The sequence below is a fragment of the Nelumbo nucifera genome, chromosome 3, assembly GCF_055504915.1.
Source record: "Nelumbo nucifera cultivar China Antique chromosome 3, China Antique-T2T, whole genome shotgun sequence".
Taxonomy (NCBI): domain Eukaryota; kingdom Viridiplantae; phylum Streptophyta; class Magnoliopsida; order Proteales; family Nelumbonaceae; genus Nelumbo; species Nelumbo nucifera.
In genome coordinates, this window is record NC_142651.1 from 60611381 (window position 1) to 60634708 (window position 23328).

Consider the following 23328-nt stretch of genomic DNA (forward strand, 5'->3'; position numbering starts at 1 on the left):
CTTGCGCCTCAGCCCAGGCATGTGCCTTTTGAAAATTTGATGCCTTTTTGCTTTTTTTTTTGTGTTTAGCGGCTGGGCCAGGGGCTCCACCCCCGGATCCCTGTGCCATGCCCCTCGAGGCAAGCCCAAACAAGTCCACATTAGGTCTTAAATTCTTAGTTCTCACATCAAAGCTTCGAGAACCCCCCTATTTGGTAATGTTCATTCATTCATCCTAATAAAATATCTTCTTAAGAAGCAATTAAAACTATAAAATAAATATTTTTTGTGTGAGAACTAAGAATTTAAGACCTAACATGGACTTGTTTGGGCTTGCCTTGAGGGGCATGGCACAAAGGCGGCTCGTAGAATCAGGAATGTAATATGTTTTACATCACATTAGCTACTTGAAGTAATGCAATTGAGAAAAAAAGAGATTGTTGGTTTTATATGCTTGAAAATGTTTTATATATTTGATTTTATTTTTAAATTCTCATTTGAATATGCTTTACATGTTATATTTATGTATTTTAATTTTAGATAATAGGTTTTTTAAAACATTAATTTTAAAATTTAAGTTTATATTTTTATTAATATTATGTTTAATACTTTTTTATTTTTTTTTTGCATTTTTTGCATTTTTTGGCATTTTTTGAATTTTTTAGCTTTTTTTTTTTTTTGCGCTTTGCTTAGCACCTTGCCTTGCGCCTTAGGCGCAAATTGACCCCTGCTCCTTTTTTGCACCTTGCACTTTTAAAACACTGATAGGATCTCCCCCAAATCCTTATGACAGCAGATTTCTCCACCCGGTTCCTTGCCAAAGCATTATAGAAAGAATTTACTGAAAAGACACAAATCCTGCTCTCTTTTGACCGCCCCACATCCCTTCTTTCCACTTGGATTTCCATTGACTGAAGCTTTGTTAATAGGCCTGCACACTCCTCAATTTCCTAATAAAAAAAAGGGTGCCTGAACTTTGGGCACCAGACCTCTCTTCCTTGGATCACACTATAGTAATTGGCAATAAACATATTTCGCTTGTTGAGCCTATACCAAGGTTCAAACTTTCGATACACCCTGATATGCTGGGAGGGATGTATCGGGATTTTGAACCTCATGCTTATGTTTTTTTTTTAGTTTTTTGCTTCAAAATTTTAGGGGGGGGGGTAATAAGGTTATTTAACATGTAAAAATGTTTTTCAAAAACTCTTTTAAATAAGTGTGTTGGTGACCCACCGATATGATACATGTCAGATGATACAATCCAATACATAACACAAATTTGAACCTAAGTCACACAACCTACCAATACCTGACCAGTCGTTCTCCCAAAATCTAGTGTTCCTTCCATCTTCCACCTTGAATGAAGCAAAGTTCAGAAAAGCCAATTGAATCTCATGATTCCCTTCCACACAAACTCCGTAGGAGGCTTTGACTTCCTTTAAATCCCACTCAAATTCATTCACCCCATACTTGCAAGCCACCACCTTCCTCCATAAAGAGTTTCTTTCCTCTCTAAACCTCCAGATCCACTTCCCCAGAAGAGCCTTGTTAAAAGGTCTTATTCTTCTTACCCCAAGCCCACCATCTTTCTTATTCCGACACACCCAATCCGATTTCACTAAATGGTGGAAAGTGTTAGAAATGGAGAAAAGTCAGTACTGATTCCCTAAACGGAACTTACGTCATTGGAACCTGATGTCCAAAATGATTAGAAAGTTCCATGGGAGAAGTTTATGATTATTGCAGTAGGAATCCCTCTTCATCAATGGTGCCTCCAGACCTTCATTGATATCTAAAACAAATCTGGAAAGTTCAGGAGAACAATAGATCACAAGAATAGATTATGGAAGTAAATCAATTTGGCAGGGATTTTTGATGTGGGCAAACAAGCAAGATATATGCAACCTTGAACCCAAGGATTGAATATAAGTCTGATACCCCCTTGACAGTTTGACCTATGCAACCATCCCCAGAAATTTGAACCTTATCTATGCATAGGTTTTCTTCTTTTATCCTTTTAATTTGTCTTGTTCTGTTTTATTAGACTTAATCAACTGCATGCCATCACAGAAAATAACCAACCCAAATCAATATAATTACATAAGGATATATAAAATACTATTTGAAATAGTTGTATATAAACACAAGCAAGTGAAATACTTTAAAGTAAGTTGGTGGCATATTAATCTTTAATCTACCTAGTTGATGCTTAATGTCAATATTGACCAACTAGTTAAGTATGCAGTTGTTATGATCCTTAACTGACTGATCGATTAGTTGAGACTATATTGACACTGGCTGTGATGCGTTGATGATAATCTGATCAGGTGTATGTTAACCACTATATTATCTCATGAGAAGCTGATCTTCCTTTATCTTTTACTTAATAGTAACTGAAAAGCTAAAGTCATGAATACCCTTTTGAGATTTTCCCTTTTTACTTTGTCCTGCTGAATGTGTATAAACAAGGATGATTACTTAAAGTTTGTTTATGCGCATCTCATCTATTGGAGTAGCTAGAGTATGGACTAATTTCTAGTTGTAGTAAGTACTTTGATGTATTGTTCTAGCTATAGCATATATAAAGCTTGAACTATATGTTTTATGTTCAGAATTGCTATGGTCCTATGGTGACTGTTTTCTGTCTGCCTTTCTTGAGTGCATTTGATGTCCCCAAAACAAACTACAATGTTGATCAAGAATCCTTAAACCTTTAAGTGGATCTTTTGATGAATTTCAGCATCAGATATTTCTAATTCTTTAACAATTGTTTTATACAGGTTCTTCGTCTACTTATAAAGATATATCAAAAGTTGCCTTCTCCAGATTACTTGAGCATTTGCCAGTGCCTCATGTTCTTGGATGAACGTGAAGGTGTTGCAAGCATATTGGAGAAGCTTCTGCGATCTGGAAATAATGTACTCGCACTTTATTTCCTGGTGTTATTGCTTTAATTTTCGGTACTTGGCTATTAAAATGACAATGCACTAAAATATGATTTGCAGGATGAAGCTTTGCTGGCCTTTCAGATTGCATTTGATCTTGTAGAGAATGAGCACCAAGCATTTCTCTTAAATGTGAGAGGTCGCCTCTCTGTTCCAAAATCTCGACCTTCAGAAGCAGTGCAACATGAATCCAGTGTAACAGATTCTGGTCAAAATGGAAATCCTGTTACTGGCAATGAAAATATTACTACCCCATCAGAGGATGTCCACATGGCAGATGAAACTCATGGTCCCAATGGGAATGCACATGAAATGGATCCAAATGAAGAGAGATATGCCAAGAGGCTAGCAAAAATCAAGGGTATTTTGTCTGGGGAGACATCAATACAGTTGTCGCTACAGTTCTTATACAGCCATAATAAGTGAGGCACCTGAACCCGTATTTCTTTTCCTGTAACCTTGATGTCTGAAGAATGATTTCTAGAAGATTCTCTTGAATGTTTTGAGAATATACCTAATACTTAGGCTGTTATGATTTTGAATATAGGTCAGATCTTTTGATACTGAAGACTATAAAGCAATCGGTCGAGATGAGAAATAGTGTTTGCCACAGTGCTACGATCTATGCTAATGCAATTATGCATGCTGGAACTACTGTGGACACGTTTCTCAGAGAGAATCTGGTAATTTGGATTTCTTTCTCTTCTCCACTTGATTAATCCTTTGCTATCTTGCTCCCCTAACCATGAAAGTTGAGATAAATTATTTACGACATACTGTCTCAAATTTTGTGGCTTGGCAGGACTGGCTGAGTAGAGCCACAAACTGGGCGAAATTTAGTGCTACTGCTGGGCTTGGTGTCATTCATAGAGGCCACCTGCAGCAAGGGAGATCACTTATGGCACCTTACTTGCCTCAGGGTGGGGTTGGTAGTGGTGGTGGCGGTGGTAGTCCATACTCAGAAGGTGGTGCACTTTATGCTCTAGGTCTGATCCATGCCAACCATGGTGAGGGCATTAAACAATTCCTTTGTGATAGCCTGCGCAATACCAATGTGGAGGTGATAGTTTTGGAAACATTCATTATCCTTTCTTGGTCAGGTCTTGTAGATCACTATCATTCTTATATTGAATGTTTCCTGATGTGCAGGTGATCCAACATGGTGCATGCTTAGGTCTTGGTTTGGCAGCTCTAGGAACAGCAGATGAAGATATCTATGATGATGTCAAGACTGTTCTTTATAATGACAGTGCTGTGGCTGGTGAAGCTGCAGGCATAAGTATGGGTTTACTCATGGTTGGAACTGCAAGTGAGAAAGCAAGTGAGATGCTTACATATGCACATGAGACGCAGCATGAGAAGATTATTAGGTGCTGTCTTGGGATCTTCAGTTGAGACTTCCAGTGATTAATATTTTTGACTAGATTATCATGATATTCAAATATTTTGCAGGGGGCTGGCACTGGGAATTGCTCTTACAGTGTATGGAAGGGAGGAAGAAGCAGACACACTGATTGAGCAAATGATTCGTGATCAAGATCCCATACTGCGTTATGGTGGAATGTATGCTTTGGCACTGGCTTATAGGGGAACAGCTAATAACAAGGCCATCCGCCAGCTACTGCATTTTGCTGTATCGGATGTTAGTGATGATGTAAGGAGGACTGCTGTTCTGGCCCTTGGTTTTGTTCTTTACTCTGAACCAGAACAGGTTGGTGTTCCATAACCCTTCACAGTTTATCTCTGTCCCTATTTTTTGATTACCATTTGGAAAATTGATCTCTCTCTCTCTCTCTCTCCCCCTTTCTCTCTAATTAGCCTTCATAGTATCTGTACTCCGAGCTCGACCGGAAGCTTTTTATTCTTCTGAAATCTCAATTCTGGTTCAACTTATTCTTGGCATGCAAATAATGAACATTTTGATGAACTCATTTTATCTGGAATAATACTGTATTGACATTGTTTAATGGTATGAGTTACTATTATGAACTGGAGATCTTAATTCTTAAATATGACAACTGACCTTCATATGCCCTGTTTGGGCATTCATTTATTTGTCTCTGCTGTATTTTTTAGTGAAGGTTGCTATTAACTTCACATGGATTACATGTAGAACAACTTTACATGATAACCAGATCAACAGAATATCAACTTATTTTAGATTTCACCATGCTCTTGAATTTGCAGACTCCTCGAATTGTTTCACTGCTTTCTGAGTCTTACAATCCACACGTTCGATATGGTGCGGCATTGGCAGTAGGAATTTCCTGTGCGGGTACTGGTCTGAGTGAGGCCATATCTTTGCTAGAGCCGCTTACATCAGATGTTGTGGATTTTGTTCGTCAGGGGGCCCTCATCGCTATGGCTATGGTCATGGTCCAGATTAGTGAAGCTAGTGATTCTCGCATAGGAACATTCAGGTATGGTCATTAGTGATTCTCGTGTATAAGCAAATGCATAATTTTTCTGTAATTTGCATATGTTGTCCCTTTCATATTTGTCATCATTTCTTCTAGGCGCCAACTAGAGAAAATAATTCTGGATAAGCATGAAGACACAATGAGCAAGATGGGAGCGATCCTGGCTTCTGGAATTCTTGATGCTGGTGGAAGAAATGTAACCATCAGGCTGCTTTCTAAAACAAAGCATGATAAAATCACTGCTGTTGTTGGACTTGCTGTCTTTAGTCAGTTTTGGTATTGGTATCCCCTTATCTATTTCATCAGCCTTTCATTCTCCCCCACGGCATTTATTGGACTTAATTATGATCTGAAAGTTCCAAGGTTTGAGTTCTTGTCACATGCAAAACCTTCCCTGTTTGAGTATCCTCGACCAACTACTGTGCCCACCACAACTTCATCCGTAAAACTTCCCACAGCAGTTCTGTCAACATCTGCAAAAGCCAAAGCTAGGGCTAAGAAAGAGGCAGATCAGAAGGCTAATGCTGAAAAGTTATCAGGGGAAGAATCTGCCCCAGTTAGTACGAATTTGGGAAAAGGCAAATCATCTAGTGAGAAGGATGGGGACTCTATGCAGGTAAATTAGTCACTCATTGCTGTTGCTTGGTTTTCCTATTATGCATCTGCCTCTAGTAATGAGGACTTGATAATGTCCATTGGCAACCAGACAATCTATATTGTTGGCAAATTGGAACATACCTGCACCCATATATAGGAGTTCAGGTCAGTACCTGATTTGAAGATAGCATTGGGCCAAGACCCATTGAAATTTTAACAAATGTTCAACCCAAGCATGCCCAAGTTGTACACCTACCCATATATGCACTTAATTTTTGGTCTTTGTATCTTGCACAAATGCTAAAAAGATCGAAAGATCTGATGTAATGATAACTGTCATAGATGGCCCAATTGAAATACATGGAGCAGCAGTGTGTTTAAAATAGTTACTTCTTTTTATGATAGCCTCTATTGATGCTAAGACTGAAAAATACTGTTACGGTGACTCGTGCTAGGCAAGTCCTAAAAAGACATACAACACTGCATTTGGTTTCTGAGGGAATTATGGGAAAATTCTCGAGGGATTTCATAAAATGCCTCAAGGACTTTCCCACAACTTTCTCAATTTCAATAATGTCTACAGAAACTGAACACAACTTTTACAGAATCTGATAATAGACAGAAATAACTGTTGCTCAATTTCAATAATTTCTACAGTCCCCTTTTGAGCAATAGTGATTCTGCAGATGAACACCAAAAAGTCTTGTGGTTTTAGAATATGCAGAGACTTCCATCTGAAAGCCATGATCAGAGAGGAGGAAAGTCGCATGCAATGTGAAGTCCATGGTTGAATACTCAAATCAATTGCAAAGTTGACATTATGCTTTTTTATCCCAGGTTGATAGCACATCAGAAAAGAAAGCAGAGTCTGAGCCAGCTTTTGAAATTTTGACAAACCCAGCCAGAGTGGTTCCTGGTCAGGAGAAGTTCATCAGGTTCCTGGAGGAAAGCAGATATGTTCCTGTGAAGTTGGCCCCTTCAGGATTCGTTCTTTTAAAGGACCAAAGGCCAACTGAACCAGAGGTACTCTCTCTCACCGACACACCTTCATCTATGGCATCACCAGCTGCAGGAGGACCAGCGACAGGCCAGCAGGGGTCAGCATCAGCAATGGCTGTTGATGAGGAACCTCAACCTCCTCAACCTTTCGAGTACACAACATGATTGTGGTCTTGGTTCAAGTACTTAATTTGGGGATTAAGGTCTTCCTGGTACTTGTCTGGACGAAGGAAGCTGCTTTTTGCGGAGAAGGGAAATGTACTACTATGTGCAGCTATGCCATTCTTTTCCTTAATTGTCATAAAAGGTGAGAATGGCTCTTTTTAGACAGGAATCTCGTAAGCTTCTCATGTGAAGCCACTTGCCATCTTGTTTTCATTCTTAAGCTTATGCCAAAGTGAGAGGTTCGGGGGATCTGGAGTTTGTCTTTATTATGTTTCTGGGATGTTTGCATCTTCCCTGCTGAACTTGGACATCAAGCTTTACATTTGACCAAAGGTCCAAACTCCAATCTGCCTGAGACAACGAGTAGCAACATTTTCGTGTTGTATTTCATCCCGTTTTTAAACTAGAACGGTCAAAGAACTTAATTCTCTGTTTGCTTTCATCAATCTTGCAAAGGATCGCAATTTATTTTGATTGTCAAAAGTCCCTATTTATTTCTCCTTTCCTTGGCTTCTTTTATGGTCGTCTTTTTGAGCATTTGTAATGTCTAATAATGGTGTCTGGAGTGTTAATAGTCTTTCTATATGCACCACATTTCAGATTTAGACTTCAGAGTTTGACTAAAATATGGTTGCAGAGCAATTTTATTCAGTTTGTAATTTTTTTATGTTTGCAAGATACTACATGGCGTACTCTTTTCCCACATTACGGTTGCACCTTCCACTCGTCTTAAGTTTGGCGTGTCAAGACGCTTCATCACTGTAGATAGAGCATGAACAGCCCAGTTCCCACTATGAAGACTATAATGATTACTATTTGTCTGGAGAGTGATGCTAATGTGTCAAGCTCTCACTTTCTTGCCATGTGGTTTATTCTTAAAGTCACTTAAACAAAATAAAAATAATATTAATTATTGTTATTGATAAAAATGTTTATATTAATATAACAAAGAATTTATTAATAAAAGGAATAAAATAAATTAAAAACTAATAAAAAATTATCAATTTTATACCAACTTAAGTTTCATTGAAAAATAAAAATTTGTATAGTTTAATTATTTTAAAATCAATTTAAATTTCATTTAAAAATAATAAAAAAAAAATTATAAAAACCTACTTGGATTTTCTGACAATCCTATGAAACTCCCCAATGTTTTGACCTTAACAAAAACCTCCACTATTATTTTGAAAAAAGGTGCACATACCTTCCTTAAATCATGTATGATAAGGGTATTTTGGTAACTTCAATGTCTTTATCATTGAAAAGCCAAGGAATAAGGAGGTATTTGCATTTTTTTATCAAAACTATAGGAAAGGCCTTTGCTAGGGTTATAGAATTGTTATAACAAGATGTTTTCTATAATTTTGCCTAAAAATAAAACAAAAATAATAACTAACCAATAAAAAGTAATAAAAAATTCTTTTTCAAAAAAATAATAAAAATTAAAATTAATATACAAAAATAATAAAACAAATTTATCTACAGAATAGGGAATTGACCACTCTCACTAAAGCACAACTTAGATGAACACCATTTAATTGGAAATGTGATTGGATAAACTCCGCCTTCAATTTTGCTTATAAATAAAACCCGTGCATCACATGGGTCCTGATTAATTCAACTTATTTCTACAGATGACCTAGACCCTCCATGGTGTACTTGGTAAAGTGCTTGTAAGTGATTTTGAAAATGTCGTCATAATTGCAAGGTGCCAACCAACTGGTTGGTAAGATCTCTGCTGATGGTAGTGGAAACTTGGAATCAGATCCTGCCTGCACCTGATTAGATATGCTGATTGGCACAAGTCTGCAGTCATTGTTGATAAATTGAGAGGTAACGTAACCATTGCTTGTGTTGGAAGTAGGATCCGAATCAGCCTTAGGGTTTCTAAATACTTCCATTAAATAATCTATTTCTTAAGTAGGTGTTTGGCATTGGTGCTAGGAACATTGTACCGTTTTCTCATAAAAATGGTGCTGGGCATGTGGAGTTGTAAGCATAGTTTTTTGAGAAAACGGTGCTTATTTTTTGTTTGGAACCGGTGCTGCCATATAGGCGTTTTCTGAGAAAACAACACTGATTTTGCTTGGTACCAAAGCTTCTAACAATGTTTTCAACATTGATCTACATTATCCAATGTCCAAAATGATGCCACATCATTGCACCGCTAGCAGCAACACACCATTTTCTCAGAAAACATTGAATTTAGTATTGCTCTAGACCACACCTTCCCGATTTCTCATACATGATTTGGAGCAATGTTTTTTTCTAGAAAAACGGTGCTAAACAAGAGGGCGTTGTTTGAAGCACTGTTTTCTCTGATGTAGCGCCATTTTCTCAGAAAACGGCATCGATGGCAAACACCCACTTAATAGTGTATTTGGGAGTGCAGTTGCTTATTGCTTTTCGAGGTGGGTCCCAAATGGACAGATTATAAGATACTTTCGGTGAAAAATTGCAGAGTCCAAATTCAAAGCATCCCAACAGCTTAGCTCTTCTTCTCAGCCCTCCCAAAGCGGCCTTTACAAGTTATTTACAATCACCTAAATTTATATTTAACGTTACTGGTATAATCTTTTTACCTGTTACCACCTACCTTAAAAGTTATTAGTGTGACATTAAAATAACTCAGTCTAATACCTCAGTCTAATGTTAATATGTTTGGACCGAGAGTTTCTAACATTTAAACCTATAGAAAACCCTAGGGATACATTTCTTACATCTTGTGCTCTATAATCATTCTTTTGTCAAATTATAGGCCCTTATTACTAATTCTTACCGAAAAAAGAAGCACTCATTACCACTTGGCCAATACGCCTTAATTGCACCCTACTTTGTTCCCATCAACCTCTCACCGACTGATCTGACTACTCAGGTATATGGGTTCAAGTTGGGTACACGATTTGTAGAAATTTGAACTACATCAGGCCCGAGATTCTGGGCCAGGCCCATTCAGTTTTTAACAAAATTTCAACGCAAAGCCCACCAAAGTTTCATCCCTAGATATCCAAAATATCATTTGTTGGTTACCTTTTCCTATGAAATCCGTCCATAATCCCGACTTACCTCTGTTCTCACATTTTCTTAGGATTTCACTTTTCTGGTCTCTTCATCTTCCAATTCCTATCTCTCAACATACAGATATGTATACAAATGTAACCTTTATCTTTAAACTTTTTAGTTTCAAGATTAATCTTTTTTCTCCTTTTTTCTTTTAAATAGAATGTCACTATCTGTTTTTTTTTTTTCATGTTACCAGATTTATGATTTTACTTTCTTTCTTGTAAAGCTTCACTAAACCTTTTTCAATTTCTCAATTATACCTCACGGTATTTTGGTTTTCTTCCTCTATACATCTCCAGGCATCATTCCTACTAGTATATTAAGGAAAACTTCCAAATGAGAGTTTTTCTTTTATAATCATGGCTAATCTTCCACTCAGATAAAGAGGTAAAAATTTTAGGGTAAATAATAAACTGCCATCCAATACATTGGGATAGTGACACTTTGTCACAAAGGAAAGTTCAGAGGGGCTAAGATCATCCTGAACTTTCAGCTATATAGTTTTTTTTTTTTTTTTTTTTTTATATATATATATAGAAATACCCCCCAACAGCTATAAACAACTATATAGGGGTGTATTTATGTATTTTGGTTTTGGGGAGTGGGAGAAAGAATGACAGAAATGCCCCCAATAGTTATATAGCAGCTAATTTGTGGAGGCATTTTGGGTAAAGTGATAAATAACTTTATAAAGACCAAAATACCCCTTCCACCCCTAGTACTAATACTAGGGAAAAGAAAAAGAAGGCCACTAAGTTGATAAACCCGATTTGGAAAATATTTAAAATAGAGGAGGTTCAGGGGAAGGGAAAAAGGACTGTTTGCCAAAAATGTAGGAAAAACTTTAGCTATTGTAGCAAGGGTGGTACTGGCCATTTGAGTAGACGTTTGCTCATCCATGAGAAAGAAGAAGAAGAAGAAGAAGAAGAAGAAGAAGAAGAAAAAGCAGAAGAAGAATGGAGAGAAACAACACAAACACAAATTGGGCAGGGGGGGGGGGGGGGTTGGTACTTTTAAATATTCTCAAGAGAAAATGAGGCAACAATTAACAAAATGCATTGTACATGCTGAACAACCATTTTTGTTAGCTGAAGATACTGAACTTGAAAAATGGTTACGTAATTCTATAAATCCACAATTTAAAAAAGTTTCTAGTAATACTATTGGGTTAGATGCTTTAAAAATTTTTTATTCATATAAACAAAATTTAATTTATATGTTATCAAATCTTAATTCTAAAGTTGCAATTACTTCTGATATTTGGACTTTTAAATTTAACATAAGTTATATTTGTGTTATCAGTCATTTTATTGATGAAAATTATCTTTTAAATAAAATAATTTTAAGTTTTATTAGGCTTGAATTGCCACATATTGGCCCAGCTATTGCTGTAAGTATTTTAAATACTTTACATGCTTATGGAATTAACAATAAATTATTTTTTATTAGTTTTGGTAATGCTAGTAATAATGATTCAACAATAAATATTTTAAAATCTTAATTAAAATCATGTTTAAATGGTAAATTATTTCATATAAGATGTGCATGTCACATCTTAAATTTATGTATTCAGGATACTTTAAATATTATTTCTACTCATATTTCTAAAACGAGAAATTGTATTATATATATTAAAAGTTATGGAGCAAGAAAACAAGAATTTAAATATTTATGTCAAAATTATGGTTTAAAATATAAACATTGTATATTAGATGTTAAACATAGATGGAATTCTACCTATGCTATGTTAGAAAGTTGTATTTCTCACATACAACTTCTTAGTGATTTTTATAATGCAAAAATGCCTACTGATATTATATTTGAAGAAGAATGAGAAATGACAATTTGTATAAGAGATTTTTTAAAACATTTTTATGATGCAACTAATGAATTATCGGGTATTTATTATCCGACTAGTTGTAACTGAGCTTATCAATTAATGATGATTAGTGATTGTTTTGAAAAATATAAAAAGAATCTACAATTTAAAAGTATTATTGAAATAATGGAAAATAAATTTAAAAAGATATTGGGAGAACATTTCTCCTCTTTTTTTCCTTAGGTACAATATTAGATCATACGATTAGGAAAGATGGTTTAGATATTTTACTTGAAACATATTGTGAAAATATGAATATTGAAATTAGAAATAGAGAAGAAATTAATAGTTTATTATTTGGAATATATAGTTTATATGAATTTGAAGTAATGGGGAATAATAAAAATTCTATAACTTGTATAGTTGCATCTTCCACTTCTAAACTTGAGTCCAGAAGTGGAAGAGAAAAAACTTTTTTTTTAATAAATAAGATGTAGAAATCCACTGCCTCGACAACAAGTTCATTTACTGAACTTTTACAAGCAAATTTTTCTACTTTAGGTGATTCTTCCTTCACCTCAGAGGGAATAAATAATTTTAATATTTTAGCCTAGTGGAGTGAACATGCAAAAATTTATTTAGTTCTCACCATCATGGCACGTGATCTACTAACCCCTCCGTTGTCTACAGTTCCATCGGAGTCTTGTTTTAGTACAGGTACTATGGTGTTGGACGACAAGAAAAGTTGTATGAATGATGAAAGTCTAGAGATGTGCATCTGCTTTAAAGATTGGCTGGATGCTGAAGATAGATTACAAGACAAACGAGGGCATGACACTATACCTGATGTTTCACCTGAAGCAAATGATCAAAGTCAATAACAATAGGAGAAAAATGATGAAATCAATATTTTTTGTATGCTCAATAGTTGTATAGATTTTTTTTTTCAAATTATTGTAACTTTTGTTTTAATTTTATTTAATTTATTAGATAATTTTTTAATAATGTAATTTTTTTTTATTTTAAATTTGTAACTATATTGTATTTTTATATTTTATTAATTTATTCCATTTTCTAATTTTCATATTTCATTCACCCAACCATTGTATGCTTTGTATCATTCAAATTTAAATGAAATAAAATTCCTAATTTTCTTCCAATTTGTTTTTCAATTTGAGTCTTTGCCTCTTTGACTTCTTATTTGGTTAAGTATTTTTTTTTCATTTCTTTGTTAGATTTCTTATTTTTTCAAATGGTTCCCAAAGGAAAGTTAAATATTTTAGTTTTACTTAGCAAAGTAATAAAAAATAAAAAATGTAAAAAAATACCAATCAGACCCGGTTCGGCCTACACCCAAGGTCCGCCTTGTGAACTAGCTCGGCATGGCCCAAGCCCACGGCATGGCCTGTAGCCTGTCCGGCCCAGGTCAATGGCATGGCATGGGCCTGCATGGGCTTGGGTCGTGGGCCGTGCTGGGCCAACCCCCCAAATTATCCCTTGGGAGGGCAGCACGGCCTAGGACGGCCCGCGGGCTAGCATAGCACGACCCATACTTTGTGTGGGCCTCAGGCGAGCCGGCCTGGCATGACCCGTTTTACACCTCTATGGTCAAGTGTGATGCTTTCCTACATACTCCATCTACTTTTGCAACATAGAGGGATGGTTTGGTCAATGTAGACCATATATATCAGATAGAGGAGACCCCCTAGATTAGCCATTTGTTCCCCACATTCCATTGTAGTCCCATATTCAACCTTGAGTTTTGCCCAAAGGTGTGTTTTCCGTTTCCAAAACTGAAACCAAAAACATGTTTTCATCTGGTTATTTAATATCATGTTTAATAAATTATAGATTTCTGTTTTTTTTTTTGTTATAAAAACCATTATTTTGATGGTTCCAAGACATGTATTTATACTTTTAAAACAAAACCAACTTGTTGTCACCTTTCAAAATAAAAACAGAGTTCAAGATGTTTTTGTTTTCTTGCTGATGTGGTAATTTCAAAAATAAGTGAAAACAAAAACATTCATGTTATAAAACATCCCTTACATGAATCATGTTTCGCCATTCTATTTTGTTCAGTACCATATCCATTATCACTTTGACTTCATCAAAAATTTTAATAGTTTCAAACATTTCATAGATTTTTCAATGATTTTAGACATAAATTTTGGTTGGAATTAAGAAAATAAGTTATGTAGCATATATCAATAATCATTTTAAAGGATTTTTTAAATAAAAGATAACAAAGATAAAAATCTAAGCTATAAAGAGTATTGATATAGAAAAATTTAAGGTACATAGATAAATATTGTAATGAAATTAGTAGGATAGCAAAGATCTACCTCAATGAAATACTAAAAGTTTCATGCAATTTCATGTGTTTTTGACTGTTTTTTATTTTTATTTTTATTTTTTTTGAATTTGTAATGGGCCATCCATTCAAACCAGACGGTCAAACCACTAACCCGGAAACCGGTGGCCAAATTAAGCTGTTCTAGTTCCGGATTGGCTTTTAAAACATTGTTAAAAAACACATGAATCTTTCCCTCCCTTCTCTCTTTTAAAACAATGATCAAAGTATTGGTATCGAGTATTGTATCGGACAACTTGGATATGGATACACTTTGGAAATGCATGAATATGGACGAAAAAAATGGAAACACTTAGATATGCTTGGAAAGCATATACAAATTCCATAAATATATTAATAACATCAAATTTAAAATCAAATAGTCACAAATAATGTATAAATATATAGAAAATGTACATTTTAATGGTATATATATATATATATATTAAAATATGTTATAATTAATATAGCAGGATGCATAAATATCACACAATTCTATTTTACTATTTTTAATTTTTTTACGTTAACAAAAAAGTCAACCTAATATTAAATTCTCAAATGTAAATTAAAATATCAATTAATAATTTATAAAAAATATTATTTCAATTTAAAATATATCAAATCTGTTAAAATTTTTAAGATATATACATAATACATACATACATACATACATACACACACACACACACACACACACACATATATATATATATATATATATATATATATATATGTACAAATTTTTAATTACTAATATAATTATTACATTATTGATAGTTTTGTTTCTATAGTTTTTTTTTTTTTTTAAATTAAAAACCATTTTTGGTATAAATGTTGATTATAGAGTTGATAGATTCTATTTAATATTATACTCTCAAATATTTTCTAACCATTTTTGGTATCAACTTTGTATATTATTATTTATAATTTTTAGTTAAAATTGTTGAACATAAATATATAATTTATTTGGATTACATGTAATATGTAGATGCTATATGTAAAAACATTTATTTTATTTTCAATCATTTGCACAAGAACTAAGTTTGCCTAATGGTTCATGAGTGGTGTTAAGACCCATGTGCGAGTCACCCTACTGTTTATCTTTAATTTTTAATGAATAAGCTCGCTTGTATCGATCCGTATCGTATATTCGCTCCGATATTTAGATCCACAGCTTCCGGGTTCAAAGTCAAAGATGTATCTATATTTTTTGAACTTCTGGATGACCCATCAAGCCGATGGATCCTCCACAATTAGGATAGTTATGGATCCGATTTAAACGTATTCGGGCTTAGCATTTGGGAACCCGATTCATTGCCGCCTAGTTATTAATTGCAGAACACACATCGGAGACTTTGGAGAATTTAGGAATCAAAATTATCACATGCCAAAGTTGTATTATTAAATTTAGTTGCATTAGGTGAGCAGGAATTGAATATGGGGCAAAAGTCGGTCAAAAGGATAAAAAGGGGGTTGAGTTCATGTGATGCAGGAGATCTTACCGCCCTTTAATTTACTTGAATCGAAGGCTGGGTTGGGAAGATCATGTGAGTGAAAGAGATCTCTGCTCAATGCTCATCTGAATCTCAATTCATGAAGATTGAAGTGTAATCAGCTCTGCGTTGAACACGTGGCAAACTGGTTCTCAATTTGAAGTGGCGCAATTGAACATTCAAAGTGCATCTTATTGGGAGGATCCAGTGAATGTGAAGGATGGAAGTTAGCTCTTTGACCAGTCAAGCTAAGTGCTTCTATCCTCAAGGGTGATGAAGCATTTGGCCTCTTGAAGCAAGGTTTAAAATATCGAAAATCGAGTTTGGAACAAGTAGCCAATACTTTATTAATTTATTTAGTTTTTAAGTCTCAGTTTGGAAGGAGTACAAATAAAAGGTTTAGGAATATTATATACAAGCGGGAGCAGGTATCATTACGAGATCAGTGTGTCTCATGCTATTCCAATTTTTGCTGTGAGGCCTAAGGATGTAAAATTGTAAATGAACTTTGTTATTTTTGAAGGAAATGCTTGGCTCTCTGTTGGAGATGACCTCTTCACCGCTCCTTGGTGGATTCCTAATATCTTTATCGATTGCAGAGAACTATTTTCCAAAATCTCCCATTACTCGGTGGTTTTTGTGAGATGCAGACCTGGCAATTGGATTGGGTGGATTGGGTCAAGACAGTTTAGGTTGATTTCGGGTTAGGTTTTCAAATGTTAGACCCTAACTCTAAATGTTCGGGTTACGGTTGACCCATAGGTCAATTCGGGTTATCTCAAAAAATGACTGAAATTTAAAAAATTAAAGAAAAACTATTTGAAAAATGCTAAAATTAAAGGAATTAACCTTAAAATTCCAAATATAAAATAAAAAAAAAACTTGAACATTTAACAACTTAAAGAGTAAAGACTAAATAGAAAAAATTAAAAAGTGGAAACTTCTAACAATGCATAAATAGTCCCAATTAGACTTGACAATCGGGTCAGTGGGTTGATCCATGACCCAACCCAACCCAATTTTTTTTGGGTTGGGTCAGGTCGAATCATTCTCACATTCAGATAGTTAAATATGAGACCCTAACCCTGTTTTTTCGGGTTCAATTGGGTCGGAATCACGGGTTGAGTCAACTTTTTGCCAAGTATAGTGCGATGTGATTGCAACACTCTAACCCGTTTTGTAGTAACTTCAAAATGGGCATAAATGTCAGATATCCTATACATCATTAGAGTCGTTAGAGTTCAGATTCCCCCTAAAAAATTGGTCCTCACACCCAATCCACAGCCCTTGTAACCAGACATGGGGAACATTTTCGTATTTGTATGTTGAAGGGGAAATGTTCCTAATGCATAGCCCGTGCCTCCCTCACTTGGGATATTTTGGGGGGTCGGCTCGACACAGCCCACGTCAGGTCAAATAGGTCTATAGGCTGAGCCTTGGGTTAAGCTGGGCCATGCATCAGGCCAAAGTTATTTATTTTAAAAAATTGAAAAAAAACTTAAAATTATAATTTTATATGAATTTTGATGTATACAATTGCTTTTATATACAATAATTAAATAAAATGGAAAAAAATGTTTATTTTATTAATATATTGTATACTATAATTTATATAATATATATATTATATATATAATACATATATGGGTCGTGCCATGGGCATCATGACACGATAATGTAGGTCGTGCCGGCCCGACCCACTAACTTAAAACCCCAAGCTCGGAATGACCTATTAGTCCATATATTGGGCCATGACACGGCCCATAGACCATCGGGCCAAGCCAATTCAAAATCGTGCTACGCCACGTGTGGCACAATCCAATTTACACCTCTATCTAAAAAGACCGTGAAATATAAGGACAATTTTTAAAGAGATAATTTGATTTTAAATTATCAGATACATAGACAAGTAAAAACAGGAAGAAGTTGTTGGTAAATAGCCAAAACTGCATTCGCTCATTTTGGCTCCCAGAGAAACTACCTTAAGTGAATTAAGCAAATTACTCTTTTGTATGACAAATGCTTGTGTTGTACTTACAAGTGCCAAACTGCGAATGACCATGGTTTTGACTGCATCGTTGTGAAGTTGTAGAGTGAAAATGTACGTTACGTGAGCTTTGTACTGATGATGTTGTGACGCCCATTGTTTCACCCAACATGTACATGTTGACATACCCTACCCAATGTGACGCCCATTGTTTCATCCAACATACATGTTGACAACTTGACATACCCTTCCCAACCAAGGGGGATAGGATACAATGGGGCCTATAGTTGACTGGGTTAGTTGTAATTAAGTTAAAAATAAATGCTTTTTTTCAAGTGCTTTATCTGCATTTGGCATCAACCATTTTCAAGTGTTTATTTTTTAAAATAAGCACTTATTTTATATTGGGTGTTCGGTAGTCTTTTTTTTTTCTAATAATTATTTAAATAAGCATTTGTGATTATTTTATTTTTCATTTTTTTAAAAATTTTCAAAATATACCCTTTGAAAGCACTTTAATAAATAAGTACTCTATAAAAGTACTTTCATAAAAATGCTTTCTTAAAAGTACTTTTGTAAAACTACTTTTACAAAGTTCAACTATGAACAATTTTACAAGTGGTATTTTAAAATTCAACTAGGGATAATTTTGGAAGAAAAAAATTGAATAAATATTTAAAAAAAAAGCTGGAAATTTGAGCTTAAAAAATAAGCCCTTATTTAAAATAAAAAGCACTTATATATTTTGGACTTATTTCCCAAATACCAATAAGTGCTTAATGGCCCAAATAAACACTTATTTTTAAGCACTCCCAAACATGGCCTTAATTCTATAATGAAATATAATTAAAATTTTTATGAGACTTTCTGAAATTAAACTTAGTTATTCATAAATAGAAATACAAAATAATGATATTGAATAGGATAAATGTGAAAAGATCAGATTTCATAAGGCTGCATTTGTTTTAGGTGTAAATTCAGTTTTACACTGATGGAAAATGTGAACCGGTTTAGTTGTCGATGGAAATTGGGACTAGTAGATTTTGAAAATTTACACCAATTATATTTGGTTGTCAAGGTGTAAATTCGGTGAGATGGGAGCTACTAATGAAACCTAAGATGGGAGCTACTATAGTCGACACACAAGGAGGAGGGAAGTAGAGGAAGAAGAAGAAGAAGAAAAAGGAGGAGAAGAGAGAATGAAAGAGAGACAGATGGAGAGAGAAAGGTTGGAAGTGGGTTCACAGATTTGGCGTTGCAACTGGTTGCAGTGGCGGTGATGGAACAGAGAGAAAAAAAGGGGGGAAGAAGAAGAAGAGAGAAGGTGGAGAGAGAGAGAGAGAGAGATCTCATACTACCGCTGCAACTGGGTTTTGCCACTATCGCCCTAGGTTCAGATCCACCTTGTGAGAGGGAAATCTCATACTACCGCTACCGTTGCTGGGTTTTCCTTTTAGATGTTTGATGGAGATGCATCAGCACCAGCGAGAGAGAAAAAACGACAAAAAAGAGATGTTACTTTTACACCAACAATTTCGATGTATATTTTACATCGATTATCAGTATAAAAAAATTAAAAATAAATTTTACACCAATTTACGGTGTAAAATTACACTCTTTCCAAACATACGTAAAAACCTGATTCAATTTTCCACTCTAAACAAACATGGCCTAAATAAAAATCTGAACCACCATGGTACAATATTTTCAGACTTTGATTGAGAACTTCAGAAGTTTATTATCTGGCCTTCGGTTTGTCTTTAGTAGAAGTGTAGAACATGTGAAAAGATCAGCGAATAAGGTTGCTCATTGTTTAGCAAGACATGCTACTTCTATCAGTCGTCCTTGTGTACATGGTCACAGTCTCCTGACTTTCTTTCATTTATTTACTAAGTTACCTAAACTGAGATCAATGAATGAATTTGAGCTACTACCATGCACTTAAAAAAGAAAAGAATATAATCTTTCTCTCTCTCTTATGATTTTAGTGAAGGTGGAAACCAATTTCTGTTGTCGTCACCTTAATCCAAATATAGCCTTAGGCTGTGTTTGGTTGCAATGCAATTTTATTTGCACCAGTACAAATGAATGAGAATGCAAATAAAAAAATGCAAATTTTTGTTTAATTTTATTTTACTTCATGTCTTAATTTATTTCATTATTTGTAATGTAATCAAACAAAATAAGCTAAAATTTAAAATAAAAATAAGTCAAAATTTACACTCAAAATCATTTGCAATACAAATTTATTTGCATTGCAATCAAACACGGCCTTAGGTTCTTTTTTCCCATCTTCTCTCTTTCAACTGTAATACTGCCAATGAAGGTTCCCAAGTTATAACTTATAAGAAACAGGCCGTGCTCTGTTGTGCTAGCAAAGAGAGAATTAGGGTCCACAACTGAGCTTTTTTCTACTAATGAAGTTGGCTGTATTCTTGAAAATCAGTATGATCACATGTTTTTCAATATATATATATATATATATATATATATATATATATATATATATATATTAAAAGGCCATTACCCATTGTTGGTCCCAGCTGTGACAAAAATAAAAAAATAAAAAAAGAAGAAAATTACACAAAATGTCGGTCCCAGCTATTTGAGTCTTGGGGTAAGAGTACATATCTTTTCTAACGTATATTTAACATGAAAATAATAAGAAATGATTTAAGCATTCATAATTTAATTATATATATGACAGTGAAAAGAATGGAATATGGCGAAACAGATGAGGGTATGCTTTAGACATTTATTGAAGCTGTGACTACTCGAAGCAATTAACAGCCACAACTATACCTTTTCATATCAGTGATGATGGGTTCTTTGGCATGGCAGAGGCTGTCCTTTAGGTCTCATTTGTTTATTGGTAAATTGGGGGTGAGAGTTGGTCAATGGAAAAATTGACTAATTTTTCACATTTATTTGAAAAATCGTGTGGGTTTCAATATAAATAAACTTTTCCCCTGGAAAGTATTTCGGTCACTTTCCCTTTTTCCAAGTGAGTAACTCAATTTCTCAGTAGGGTGCTGTTTGCTTTTCGGTAAACTATTTATTTAGGTAAATTATACATACTCGGATAGGTTAAGTGCATTTATCCACGTTCTTTTATTTTCCACGTAAATAAAATAATGACCATTTTAGTCATAAAAATTTCTAATTTACCACTTAGGAGATAGGTATCATTTACCCGGATAAATGATGCCCAAAAAAATAAATTTTCCTTGCTCCCCACATAAATCTGAAAAAAAAACATAGGTTTCTTGGTCAATAAGATTGTATATCCCATTGATCAAGTTTCCCCTCTATCAAAATCCCAAAAACGAACGTCCCTAGGAGGAAAAGAGGCGAAATTAATTGGAGTAAAATGCCCTTGCAAAAAGAACATGATAAGCGGTTGAAGCAAGGGTAAAAAGGTAAGAGTGAAAAATTATCCAGCCAAGTAACTTACCAATATATAAGTGAATGGAAATTTGGAACTTCATAAAACTTTTTTCTTAGGCTAACCTTGAATCCTTCATTGTTTGTAAACTGGATATGGAAATATTATTCAAACTGAAATATTTCAGCAATAATTATTTATACTCATTTTCCAATGTTCCAAAAATTGCTTCCTGGTTTTCTTGTTCAACTACCTGTATAGATTTGAGTTTCTATTGCTGAAAAGAGATCTAGTTTCAGTGAACCTGGTTCAATTAGTCACAAATATCTGGTTTGTTTTACAAAAAACACTTCCCTTTTCAAACAAGACTTTGTTCTTCTTCTTTTAATCTCTGTTTTGATAAAATCAGTAAAGGAAACAAAGATGGTGTTTGGCATCTAGGTATCTATCTGCTTTGAATTTTTGTATAATTAAGAAATGCAAAGTTAACAGTCTCATGATTATGCAATATTTCTTCAACATATAAATGTGTTTAATAGAGACATGTACTGGACTTACTAGGTGTTTAGAGTCTCAATAATTTTTTATTATTATTTCTTTTGCAATCAGAGTAGGGCAAACTTAAAGTAGTTTTGTTTTTTCGTTTTCCTATGTGCTTGATTGGAGAAACATATCAATTTGGTGTTCCTCCAATGGTTTCTCTGTAAAATATCATGGCATAAATGCCACGGCATGCAACTGAACACGATGAATGCTCAAACTATAATACCCACACATGACTTTTAAGGGTGCCGTATTGTGTCAGATGTGTTAGGGTTTTGTTTTTTAGGCTCAGTTTGAAAGGAGTACAAATACAAATTAGAAGGTTTTGCACTCTACTCCTCCTAAATTGAGCATTAGTTGTTAAAACAGTTAAAGGTTTATTTGATTCACGGGAGTAGAGGTCTTGATTCGGAATTGGAATGGCCCATGACATTTGGTTGGGCAGAGTCGGAATCTGATTCCCAGTATTTCCCTATTTGAGAGAATGGTTATTTTGTCCTCCCCTTAAGGAATGAGAATCTCATTCCAGCCTACAAGTATACAAGTGACTCCCCCAAATCCTTCTTCTCTTTAACTTGATGTCAAGCTTAATATTTTTGTTAAGGGGAATAGGAATTGATTTCTATTCTGACAACGAGGGTAAATTACAAAGACCCCCTTGTACTATGGGGTCTGTGACAATGACCCCCCTGTACTTTGTTTTGCAACAAAGACCCCCCCCCCCGGTACTATGACCGTGAGACAAAGACCCCCTTCTGTTAGCCTTCCGTCCAAAAATGCCGTTACAAAATTTTTTAATCCCCATACTACCCTTGTACTAACTAGACGAGAAAAACACTGTTCATCTTCCCCAACCTTCTAATACTACCCTTTTGTTCCTTCACATTTCTCTCTCTCCCCCGATCTCTCTTCTTGCCCTTCCCCTTAACAGCATCGGGATTGAACCCATTTAATTCAATCCCGATCTCTCTCTCCATTATTGCTTTCTTCAGATCCCAATCTCTCTCTCTCTCTCTCTCCATTTGTCTGCTTCCCTAACCAGTTCAAAACTTTCAACCCATCCTCAAATGCAGTTGGATAGGCAACTTCCGCCATCGTGAAAGCATGATAGGTTTTGGGCGTTCCAGGAGCGCCATAGCTGTTACGACGAATGTTCTAGAGGTTGGGATTTGCACCGAGAGCGGCAGATGTTGAATTGAGATCTGACAATCTGCAAGAAGTCCTAACCCTAGCCCTAGATATGGAATGAGATTCAGAATCAGCCACACTTGGTCAATCTAGATCCTCCAATTTCTTCAACAAATGCTGACATAGTTCAGAATGATCTTGGGTTGGTAAGTTCAACTCTTGCTTCTTCTTACTACTTCAATAAGACATTACAAGAATTGCTAGGTGACGTTCTTTGTGCTTATGCCGCATTCCAGAGCACGAAGGAAAGGCTATGCCTCTGCACAGTAGGAGAGTCGGAGAGGCAGAAACTAGAAAAGCAACAAAAGATCGAGGCTAACTGTGGAAAAATCAAAATAGCTCTTAGGAAGCTAAACAACTATTGATTCAAATGTGAGTTAGATAAGGTA

At 34.9% G+C, this 23328-nt stretch overlaps 1 protein-coding gene across 2 annotated transcripts in view; it reads left to right on the forward strand.

Annotated features, from left to right (window-relative positions):
• Window positions 1-7591, forward strand: part of LOC104602194 (26S proteasome non-ATPase regulatory subunit 1 homolog A-like) — a 53233-nt gene extending 45642 nt beyond the window's left edge. For both annotated transcript variants that reach the window (XM_010265800.3, XM_010265799.2), the window contains exons 7-15: window positions 2763-2900; window positions 2988-3349; window positions 3475-3610; window positions 3730-3987; window positions 4077-4297; window positions 4380-4638; window positions 5115-5347; window positions 5444-5963; window positions 6782-7591. In XM_010265800.3, coding sequence (XP_010264102.2) covers window positions 2763-2900; window positions 2988-3349; window positions 3475-3610; window positions 3730-3987; window positions 4077-4297; window positions 4380-4638; window positions 5115-5347; window positions 5444-5963; window positions 6782-7108 — 2454 coding nt within the window. In that variant the 3' untranslated portion in view covers window positions 7109-7591. The remainder of the gene's footprint in view (window positions 1-2762; window positions 2901-2987; window positions 3350-3474; window positions 3611-3729; window positions 3988-4076; window positions 4298-4379; window positions 4639-5114; window positions 5348-5443; window positions 5964-6781) is intronic.
• The last annotated feature ends 15737 nt before the right edge of the window (window positions 7592-23328 follow it).